Raw genomic sequence first — 12,382 nt, 5'->3', positions numbered from 1 at the left:
GACTATCTCCCGAGATAGATGCCTCCTGCTATCAGGGAAATCATTGAGTATATTCCTTTTCACCTATGTTACAGTTTCAAGCTGTGCTCCTGTTTATATTGTGACTCGCTCTACGTGCCTCCATTGCCCCAGGTTACCCTCGCATAGGGTGACAGTGACTATCTCCAGAGATACAAGTTCGTAGCCTAAGGATAAGACATACCGGCATATAATTCGCAATATTAATGTACGAGTGTTAGAATCCCTGCGTGAACTCATACAGTTCACATGAAAGAATGGTTAGTGAATGTAAAATAATCAGATTTGGCCTTATATCTCAGGAATCCAGCATATTCTCCAAAAAATTTTCCTTAATTTACACGGGTTTCAATGCCATAACGACGTCTGCCAGGGTTGAGGACAGGTGCTGCCACTTAGTTCCGACTTTCAACGCGGCCTCAAAAACAAGCCACTTATTTCTCGGCAGTAACAGCGGCGGGGACCAGACACTGCAGACAAGTGAGCATCGATCATGACAATGCCCCGCGTCACACGACCATTTCTTTAAATGTGGTTATCAATGGCAGCTTGACATCAAGTAAGGCACTGTAAAAACAATTATGAAGAACTTATTTAAGCAACGTTGTAATAAAAACGTTTTCACGCAAGAATTGAATATTTTAATTAAAGAAATGCCTCGGAGAAAATAGCTGTGAAATCAGTTCGTAAAAATATAAGAAAAATTCTTCACGGAAACTCATTGTTTCATATACTTTTTTCAGGAATGTGTAGCCTAAGATAGGTTGAGGGGCAATCTAGAACTATCAGTGACACAAAATAAAAAAGGTAAGCATAGGATTAGCATTCGTGGGTGATACTTTCTATTTTCATTGCGGTGTACCCACCCATCCCTATATTATACATTATAAATTATTTGTGTATTATAAGCTCTTTTGTGTGGCATAACCCCTATGTTCTAATTGGACGAATTCCAAGAAAAATAAAACTTATTAATTTTATTATTACTTAAAAATGCGTGATTTTTAGTTAATCTCACTCATTCGTTGTATGAGCACTGATGGATTACTTTTAAGTGTAAAAGCAGTTAGTATTTGTACTAGCTTAAATTGAAGCAAAAATCTCACCTAAAGCGAGAGTCCAAAAGTGTTGACATTTCATTTTCTCATAACTCTTCACCACTCTCTCCTTCGTCAAGGATATCCTGAAAACCTTCTTCGTAAGAGAATCCTGCACAAAGCCTACACACCTTAAAGTCACTCTTACAAAAACCCCCACATAACACTCCCTTTCCACCTACTTCAATGATACGCAGGCTTTGAACAGAATTATTAAAAGCCTCTTTACTATTCTTTCTAATGACCTCACCACTGGAAAAATCTTCACTAACTGCCCATCCTTAGCCTTCCATCGGCCACCCAATCTGCCTTCCACTCTCAAAACCACCAAATCACTCTCAAGATTCACATCCTGAACAAACACCTTACGGACCCCATTGCAGAACTTATTCGATCCTCATTACCCAATCACTTCCCAAACAATTTCTTGCTTTTCCCCTTCCTTTCACTCCATTCCCACATGCACCATTAATAATGTAATGTACACCCTCTTAGCAATTCTTGCACTGCCTTCCACATCCTTTTTAATACCACTTCACTCAACCTACAGCTCGATAACCATCGAGCTTCCTGTAATCCAACATCCCCATCTGCATTGCTTCCTGTCCCCACCCATGCCTTTTCCCATAGTGTGGATTTTGATGATTGTTTCTATCTAGGATCACTTGCCTCCTTCCACCCTTCGCCTTACCGCTAGCATTGAAAACCTTGGAGCAATCATGCATATGGCTACACCAAGCCTCCTGGTCTTCACAGAGCCCATTAATCTCTTTAACCCAATCAACTTTCCCCTCCCTCTTCCCACCACTCCCACCCACTTTCTTATCCTAATCTCCTCATCCTCCGGTCATCCTGTCAGTCTCTACTTTTCTCCTTCCCAAAGAAGACATAGAAAAGATTGAAAATCTGAATCTACACCAATATTTGTGTCTTTGTTTTTTGCGGCTTCTCTTGGCATTTATGTATTTTGCAAGTGTCCGGCTGTGCAAGCAGGTTTAGTCCTTTTGCAAATCTTTCCTTGGCCTGTTCAAAGAAGACTTTAAAAAATGTGATAGAGAAAATAATACTTAGCGTTCCCTGAGTCCATGTTCCCATATATGCTTAGGATTGGTAAACACCCTTGTTACACTTAGAGATCTGCTGTTCCTACTCTCTGTCAGTGATTATTGAGTGATAGCAATGCCAATGCATACTGGATCGAAGTGCAACATAAATTGATTTTGTTTAGACCATGCTCTCCACTATAGAAGTTATTAAACAATTATGATTGACTATTTTCACAGGTGAGACCAGTCTTGGGTCACACACTGGTGATTAACCAAGTTGTAGGGATGTTTTAAGAAGGGGCTTTACCCCTGAAATGCCGCTGTATATTCAGCCCCTAAGCGAATAGCTCCACCTATGCATAATCATGCTGAAATATTATCCAGAAGTGGCATCCATCAACATATCCGGATAATCAATTCCTAAACAAGACATCTGACCAGGCAAATGCATAATGGAGATGGCCCAGCAAGGAAAATATACACCAACTCTTTTAGTCGCCTTTTACGACAAGCAGAGATACTGCAGGAGAATTCTTAATCCCCTCCCTGCAGGGATGGCTATTCCTTCAACTGAGGAACTCAAGTATTCACCATTTCCAAACCAGGCGGGATGAAGGTCTATGTCATAGTTATATAACCATGGCAAATGCTGCTCACAAGCCTCGTCTCCCCAATATATATCAAGTTGCAACATTCGTAACTAGCTCCCTGAAAACCCAAAAATTATCGTTTACACCAATGGAAAAACTTTGGTATGAAGTCTTAGGATGACAAGATGTCAGTAAAAGAGTGCCTTTCATGTGTGGCAATTAAGTGAAAACATGATTCTGGATGTCAAAAACTACTCATACCATCTGCAAGAGAAAGAACAGGACAACACATAATGTGAAGACAGAATGGCATGCGATGTAATACTGTGGGATATGCCCTGATAACAAAGACAATGTACACCTAATGTACCAAAATTTAATCAAATCACTTTTTCCTAGTGAAGCAGGAGCTAAATGAAAGAAATGGAAACATTACAGCATAGCGAGAATGCTTCGCTTCTGACAATGGCCTACACAAGTCATGAATATTCCATGGAAGAAATGTTTCTGCTTGAGACTAAGAGGGAAACTAAAATTAACTCAATTTGACTATTAAAACTAAACATTTAGATACAAAAGTATTATCAAACAATTTTTAGATAACTCATTTCCTAATGTCATCAATTTCCATTGAAATGAAGGCAAAAATCATTTTGTAGGACCAATTCATGAATTCCAGCAATGATTGCATCTGGCCTGCAGCACCTTATTGAATCATTTTCAGAACAGTCCCAGAGTCATGCCATTTCATGTCACCAAAAAACAAATGAAAATTACTTGTGGATTCTTGCTTGTGTCCAATATAAGCTGGTGCCATAAATCAGAGGAACTTAACTTTAATTGGATGAGATAAGGCTCATCCTGGTCCTCTTAAAAAAGTATCCAGTGTATGCCAAAGAGACGGGACAATTGTGCTTTTCTCTGATGCTGGGCAATTAATGACCACACGCCCACAACACAAAAATGAAAAAAATGTGCCAATGAAGAATAAAAGAGTACATAAATCACTGTACTCCAAAACAATCCCAAGGAAAAGTACAGAATACTATGTACCACTAAAACAATTATCCACAAAGACCGAAACCATTGAGGAAGCAGGGGGGGGGAAAGACAAAGCAATCAATATGAAAAAAATTAAGGAAAACATGAGCATTTCATGCTAAAAAAAAACAGGATACAAACCTTTTCCTTCACAAACTCCACACTCACCCATAGCACACACAACCAACGCCATCAACAGAAACGCAACTAGTGTGTGCTACTCTTTAAAAATTCACCAGAGCTTAATTGGGGGTATAGACTGGTCATAAATACGATTGCATATTAGGAAATTAACCATGGTTTAATATTTTGTACTCTGTACACATCACTGATGAATGAAATATAAAATTTATATCAATTTAACTTATGTTAGCATGTGACCTGAAACATTTTGCACAGGTTTGATAAACTGCATGTTATTTTTCTGACACAAAACCAGAACAACAACAAAATTAAAATAAATAAAACCAATTTATGCACAATAATTAACAGAGGGAATCATTGAAAAAAATCACTAAGGCACATAACAGAACATACTTCTGCCCTCTATTAACTGCCACATTTGTACCAAATACTTGACAAGAGACTAATTTTGACCAACATAATGGAATGGAGAACATGATTCCAATCACACAGCAGATTTACCTTTTATGCCTCCAAATCCTTGGCATTGAAAAGAATTTATGGCAGTGAAAACTATATTAATTAAAATCTGAGCATGCCTAATACTGCAGGAAGGGAATAGAGAATTAAGTGCAACTTTCCACTAATCACCTACTCCTTAACCAGCCCCTGCCCACTCCAAATTTAGAGAGCAGATTACAACGGGAATGGCATATGCAGCCAAATCCTGATTGGCCATATCTGATCTAACACCATGCCTCTTACATGTCCTCTACCAACACTTATCGGACATCATTGTAATAGTTTCACAAAGAAAAATTGAGATATTATCAGATTCTGCAATTGAATTTAAGTTGGCATTTACATACATGGAAAATTATAGGTGCAACATACCACACCAATTATTCCGCTGTTACACGATATGTATCATTCAATTTGACCCTTGGTAAATGCAGACTCCAGGAAAATAAAGCAGGCCACAGTTATGGATGCACATAATGCCAGAAAACACTAGTTGACAAGTATTACTACTTTTAGCAGTAGCATGAACCTAAAAGAACATAAAAATGATTTTAAAATGTTGATCAGCAGCACTTTCTTCCACTTCCATAAAAATTTCTACCTCTATCCCCTCCTTCCCAGTGTTTTAGTAATTTAGAAATGCGTCCTCCACTAGTCCTGTCATTAGTCTCATTGACACTTTAAGACACATGCCTGCACAGGAAACTTCAAAAGTGAGAAATTTTCAAAGTTCAGAAATGGAATTCACTTCAATTCCAGACTCAAAATTAACTGTGTGTATTTTCAAACCCATATATGCCCATTGAAAAATACTGACCTCAGTTTGTATAGATCCACCACACACTAAATGTGCAGAGTTAAGGCCCATTTTCAGCACATGTATTTGAAATGAATATAGCCACTGGATGAGAGATGTACAATGAAATCTACAGCCACAGGCGAATTCCACAAAAAGGTGAAGACACCTGTATCCTGAGCAATGAACCTCGAAACTAGAATCATTCACACTAACATAAGACTAGAAAGGCCTATTGTTTGAATAAGCTCACTTACCCCAGCCTCCTAACTCAAAGAGCTAAATGCCGAATTACTTCAAAACAATATCAAATGGAATAAAAGCACAGGTTGATTGTAAACCACTTGCTGGTTACACACCCTTGCCCAGCTCACGCAAGCCAAGAAATCACCCACAAAGAGAATATAAGTGGCAAACAGTTGGGAGCACTTAGGTAAAATTAAATGGGAAAACAAGGTAAAAGACATTAACACATCACAGTATAGTCTCCATTACTTCAGATCATTTGACTGCATATTTATGCGCTAATCAACCACCTTGAAACAGTACCGCCAACACAAAATAAAAATAAATTAAATAAGTCAATGACAATAGCCTAATTGTATACTAAGAAGGTAAGTATGTGCAAAATCCTTCACGTCAAGACTTTAAATATACTGTATTAAAATATTTGAACTCTCTCCAAGATATTCCAATTTATCATCAACACTAGCTTTGAAATTATAAAGATTCTACCACGGGCAACTAACACAGCAACAACACACTCACTGCCATGCAGAAGACAGTAAAATCGGCACGCAACCCTAAAACGTCACATCTAAAACTTCATCCACCTAAGGCGGCAGACCCTGACCCCCGCCTCATCTCCTCCTTGAGGACCTATGACTTGGAAAGATACAAAGCACCTAGAAGCAAAAACAACAGGTCAAGTGGGAAGTCAAACACTCCTCCACCTAGCCCCAGCTAAAATTTCAGCTTCAACCAGATTCTCTGTTACGGGAGAACAATGCCATCCTTTGTCGTCTGGAATCTCCTTGCCTTGTGGCACAGCTAAGGTGAATTCAAAACAGGAGTAATCGCATTTGCACACAAAGAAATTCCATGGCTATCAATTGTTGTCATGAATATACTCACATAGGCGTGTTGTATCAGCTCAGCATTAGCTGACTGCCTCCCATTACGAAACTGAATATAGAATTTTTTTAAATCTGCAAATACTACAGCATGTTAAATATTTTTAGGGAGTGACAGGAGCCCAACTGTCAACGTAAATGGTCCTCAATATAGAACAAAGTCAAATCTGTCCCGAAAGATACTAAGGGAAGTAACTGAGTCTGGTCAATGTGGTCTACAATCATCAATGACGGGTAATTGAAGAAGATTTAAAAAATTTGATTGCTAGGCCTAGTACCGGAAGTAGGCCATTTAGCATTCTTTTCCTTGCCAAGGACGAGCTTAGTTGTTTGTCTTTCATCCACATCCTTAAGAAATGGACAACATAGATTTCTCTGCAACAGACATCAAGTGAACAATCATTCAACCAGGCATGCTTCAGAGCCGAACACACTCGGATGCGTGGCTTCACACACAAGGGCAGCCAGTAAATTGGACAGACTTGACTATGCTTTCGTTTTTACAGGCCAACAAAAAGACAAATCCTAGGCATTACACTGGCCAACACTTTGCCAAGATAGATATTTTGCCATTTTAACTTACATATTAAAAAGAAGCCATATAGAAGGAAATACCCCATAAAGGAAAAATGAACGTTTTGATAATTTATGTTGCTTAGTCATTCAGTCTTAGAAATATTGAAAAATTATCTCCATAGTAGAATTTAAAACAGACTCACCACAGGTAATAAGTGAACATGCCAATATAAACCTCTGAAGAAAGAGGGCAGGTCAGTTGTAGGTCATTATAGATCTCTTTCTATGTGCCTGAAAGCACTATACTTTGCCCACTGCCCGCCCTTGTAGAACACTTCCGTACACACTTTGGCATTCATTAACAAATATACAACTTTTATTCATTCTTTCACACAACACATGCACACATACACATTGTTCAACTCACGCAAATAACACATGCACAGGACAATCCATTCTCATTCATTCTCCAACTTATCCAACATTCTTCAACTATTTTGTCTAATTTGGGATAATAAACTTTTCTCAGAACCACACTCTCTTGCAACAGGGCCATTTGTGGCCGACACAATGACCAGCAACCCTCCAACAAGATGACACACTAACTGTTCTGCTGAATGCACAATGCTTTCAACCCTTGCACAGCTGGAGAAAGAAGTGCAACCAGGCGAATGGCAGTCCAACTTCCTCAAACCCCTGCATCCTCCATCCTGCATTCAAAGCACGCAAAATGCCACTCAGCACTCTTCACTCCACTCTGGTAAAACTGCACACACACAAGTACATAGCTCAACAAGATTCTCCAACAAACACTAACTGCACCTGCAACACGAGCAACGGCATTGCCGTCCTCCCAACCACACTCGCTATAAATACCCTTCTGCTCAAGGCTTGATCACAACGGGATGCCACACACTCAAAGAGGACACGCCGACGGCGTCATTAAATGAAGCTATACTTAATGGTGCTGATTGACATTTTTAGGTGGCAGGCGCCAAGTGTGACCAGAGTTGCACTGACCACTTCCTTGACCACCACCAAACAACACCATTTTTGAAGGCAAGGTGGTGGAAAAATTATGATGCAAGCATCACAGATGGCATTTTGATGAAGTATGGGAGTGAGCAATGCAATGTAAGTGAATTTGGGTCCCTTCCCCGGCACACGGACGAGCCCACATCTGCCACGTACCCTGTCTCCCTCAACAATTGAGAATCAATGCTGCCTTCCACACCACGTCAGCAGGGACAGAGACGGGAGGTGGGCATGGGGGGGAAGGAGGGGCCTGTTAGAGGGCATCACTGTGGCGAAGGCCCTTGACATGGTGGACTCGGCAGTGCGATTACACAGCCAGTTAGTTCAGCCCATCATCCCTTCAGAGTGATGCACAGTCAAACTTAACTCCCTTTGATATGAAGATCTCGTCGTAGGAATTCTCCTGGGCCAGCTCCAATGCTTGGTGTTTCTTGAGGACCAGTAATGTGTAGAACTTCTGTGCAACCTGCATTTCATGAGAGTAAAGCAAAGAACCGGACGGGTTGCATTAGTCTCACTGAATAGTGTTCCTTTCAATATCAAACATTTACCAGAGGCAATGCAAGAAATTAAGAGACTCTTTTAAATCCACACTCATCGACAGAAACCAAGTAACTCTTTTAATGCAAAATACAGTAGAATCTAAATACAGTGGAACTCAGTACGTTCTTCTTTAGCACGTTTTCTCCTTAGTCTGTACGATTCTCCCAGTACCATCCGAGCAAAATACAGGTAAAACTATTAGGTTAGTCCGCTTGAAATAGTGGCACTTTACTCGGTAGTGTGCTCAATTACTTGCCATGAAGCAACCTGCAAGTCTTTTCCTAGTGTTTTCCAAGTGTGTAAGCCTCTGAATTCATTAGTTACCAGGGTTCCCACTCTAACTAAATTATAAAATTCACAGTTTTTTCCCGGTATTCACGGTCTGAATGTCGTCAAATTCACGGTCTGTTGATACGCCATTTTAGGTAGAAATATTGATCACGTAACAATCATCGGCCGCAGATTAAATACAAATTTAAAAAAACGCGACAGACACCCTGAGTGCAAATGCAGCAATGACAGTAGATACGGGGGAGACAGAAGGTATGGATGGAGTTAGTGCTTAGTTGGGAGGGGATGTTGAAAATGGTGTTAGAGGGTAGAATGTTAGGGAAACGAGGGAGGGGAAGGAAAAGAATAGGATTTTTAGATAGATTTAAAGGGAGTAGGCCTTACAGTGAATTAAAGAACGCAGTGCTGGAAGGAAAGGGAGGCTCCCAAATCACTTCTTGAATACTCCATGGAAACCTACCTTACTCGGTAGAATACTATAATAAATAATAATCTCACATGACGTCACCTATCGTTAGGAAAATTCAGGGCCGACTAAAGGTTGTGAGCGGGAAAATGGAGGGTGGCAGGGAAGTGAAGAGGTGTCTGATTTTTCGCAACGGTTAATTAACACTTTACCGGTTACCAGTCTTCCAGTCACAGGTCAATGTGTCGTGATGGCACACGGACCAATAACTGCTCTTCGAATACACGTGTGTAGATAAATGCGTGGACAGTGTCTGCACGTGACTCGACCTTGAAACATGATCCAAATATTGAATTTTCTTTTCATCTGTCAATCGTAGTTCTACATCAAATTTGGAGAGATTTTTAACGTTTCATGGCGAAATTCACGGATTATTCCAGGTTTTATCACAGTACACTGAATTCACGGCTTATTCACGGTTTTAAGGTTTTCACGGTTGAGTGGGAACCCTGGTTACTTAATTATTATCAGCCATTGACCTTCTTACATTCATCCCACACCTCCCTTTCTATAACCATGATGCATCCAAATGCATTTCTCAACGCGAAGAGTATGTGCGTCATTACTTGACAAGTATTGCAGGAGCAGACGATGCTTTGAAACTTAGCACAAAAATATTCGATCTACATACAGCGCAAAAGCACTCGGTCTCGGAAATAGAACACAGACTACATTGAACAATTTTTTAAAGAGAATTCAACAGTAGAATATAAAAATCTGCTAATAATAATCTTTAAATGTCTTATTAATCGTCATATAAATCGATATATTTATCGATATGGATTAGTTCCAAGCACAAATGTGTACGGCTGTTGCCGGGATCCATGGTAAAGAAAATGTAGCACGATTCTTATGATTTTTTTAAAACAACCAATTGATATACTCAGGGTTATCGTCATTTTCTACTAGTAATCTCTGAGAAAGAAGAAATGACCTAGCTAAACTTGTCCTATTAAAACATACATGACAAATCACGGGAGAATAATGATGCTTTTATGTAATTGTCTCAGGGCAATCTATGAAAACATTGTGATTTTCGTTCATGTGTTTCTTTTTGGAGTGTGGCACTAATTTACTTCATTTTAAATGTGAGAAGAGTTCAGGAAGGCGATCCTACAAGAACTTCAGACAATAATTGTATTTATGATGACTTTCCCAGGGATTGCATTAACCCCTATTTCTATTATTCACTTCCCGGGATAGCACATTCATTTTTTGTGGCCCCTTCAAAAACCTACCAAAGAAGTTCTACTATATAACAAAATTGATGGGAACCAGAAAGTAGCAAATTTGCTACTGCAAACATGTTATTGCAAAGCTAAAATTTTTTCATAAAATTTTCCATGATATAATAGCTTGTAAATTTCAATAAAGCCAAAAGAATTCATCAACATTGAGCATTGATTCTCATTAAAACGTAAATTACAATTAAATTTGTTTAAGGTAAAACCGTTCAAAATGAACACCTTCCAACAAAGTTCGAAGGAGGCAGTGGTGCGTCCGCCAACACTCCACCAGCAACTCATCATGAATTAGTAAAAGACAACTGAAAAACACACCCTGAGAGACCAAGAATGAAAAACAATAAAATATTCATTTTCACACCTGTACTGAGTACACCTGTGAGTAAAAGTGGTTTCACAACCTTAAGTGCTGGTTTCTAAGAACCACACATTGATGGCTGCCAGATGCATCAGGGCATGCCCGCTAAGGGAGATGGTAAGCAGGAAGGGTATTTAGGAGGGTTCTCTGCAGCCACCCCAGTAAGAAGCCATTAGACAGAAACTTGCCTTATGGGTAGACTTGGCATTGAATACGCACCATACCAGAAGCTACCCACCTACAGTGCAGCCTCAGCCTAAGAGACTTCGTGCTACAGACGCTATTACAAATGTGTTGAACAGTTTCTGTTGTCTAAAAGCTCTTTTGGTCAGTAATAATGATTTTATGTCATGATCAAGAATTTGATAGAAGCTCTTTCGTTATAATAGCATAAACAATTGGTTTTCTGCTGTTGTGAAAAGCTCTAATTGCCTTAAACCGTAAATTATACGAATGAAAACTAGATGAGTACCAAACACTAAAAGTTAGGCAACAATATTTCTCGAGCAAAAAAGGGACACTTTTTAAGAAAAAAATTGCGTACAAGAAATACCAAGATAAGAGAATTTTTTTAAATTCTCTGATCCAACGTAGAAATAAAAGGTCGCTCTCTTTGGTTTTTTGTTACATTGAAATTGGTTTAGAGTTTAAGGACTAGAGATCCTTTAACTCAGGTTTATTTTACAGACAGTAGGTATGACGTTGCTCTTAATAGTGAAATTTTTAAATAATGCAGCTTCTGCATACATTTACATGTAGATGTAATCAGGACCGCAGAAAATTATTTGTACAGAAGGTTTGTACTTAGTAAAAGTATTGAGTATATGAGGATTATTTCATTAAAAAAAAGCAATATTTTACAATACAGTGAAACCCCGATTTATCGTTCCCGCATTCATCGTTTTCCCGCATTCATCGTTCGCCGCTCTTGGTCCCAAATTAAGTTCCATAAGGACAATGTAGTTTTTTCCCGCACATATCTTTCCCCGAAGTAACGTTTTCCCGCATTTATCGTTTGAAGATCGCGGTCCCGTCGTATAATTTTCCCGCATTTATCGTTTGACGAAAATGGGACGAAGTGTTTACTAAGTGTTATTTATGGCTAATAACGACAGACACATAGTTTGAATCTTCCCCAGGAGATTGAAATACGATAGGGAGAAGCTGAGTGCCGTGGGATAGTCACATTATCGCATTTCCCAAGATCCGGTATCCCCTTCCATTCAGCACTCGCCTCTCCCCGTCTGAAGCTTTCCTCTTCTCCGAAATAAAAAAAAAGATCCCAGCTCGAGCAGGGATGGTATTACGAAGACCTTAGCTTCGAAAGAAAATATCAAGTTACTCGAGAACAAAAGAAACCTTATTCACGCTTCCCCCTTTCTCGACGGCTGACTTTTTTTCAGCTGACCTGCTTTTAGGATCCCCACCTCTGGATGTCAACTGCTGCATGAATCACCTATTAGCCCAAAAGGTGTGTAAAAATGAATTTCGGCAATTGGTATTATACTTCTATTATATTGAGATATTAGTGATGTGCACGTAATTAAAAAAAGAATGATACCA

At 39.3% G+C, this 12,382-nt stretch overlaps 1 protein-coding gene across 2 annotated transcripts in view; it reads right to left on the bottom strand.

Annotated features, from left to right (window-relative positions):
- Window positions 1-4,074: 4,074 nt before the first annotated feature.
- Window positions 4,075-12,382, bottom strand: part of LOC124163760 (double-strand-break repair protein rad21 homolog) — a 34,678-nt gene continuing 26,370 nt past the window's right edge. For both annotated transcript variants that reach the window (XM_046540842.1, XM_046540843.1), the window contains exon 14: window positions 4,075-8,383. In XM_046540842.1, coding sequence (XP_046396798.1) covers window positions 8,258-8,383 — 126 coding nt within the window. In that variant the 3' untranslated portion in view covers window positions 4,075-8,257. The remainder of the gene's footprint in view (window positions 8,384-12,382) is intronic.

This window comes from Ischnura elegans, chromosome 8 (genome assembly GCF_921293095.1).
Source record: "Ischnura elegans chromosome 8, ioIscEleg1.1, whole genome shotgun sequence".
NCBI lineage: Eukaryota > Metazoa > Arthropoda > Insecta > Odonata > Coenagrionidae > Ischnura > Ischnura elegans.
This window is presented reverse-complemented; position numbering and strand designations above follow the sequence as displayed.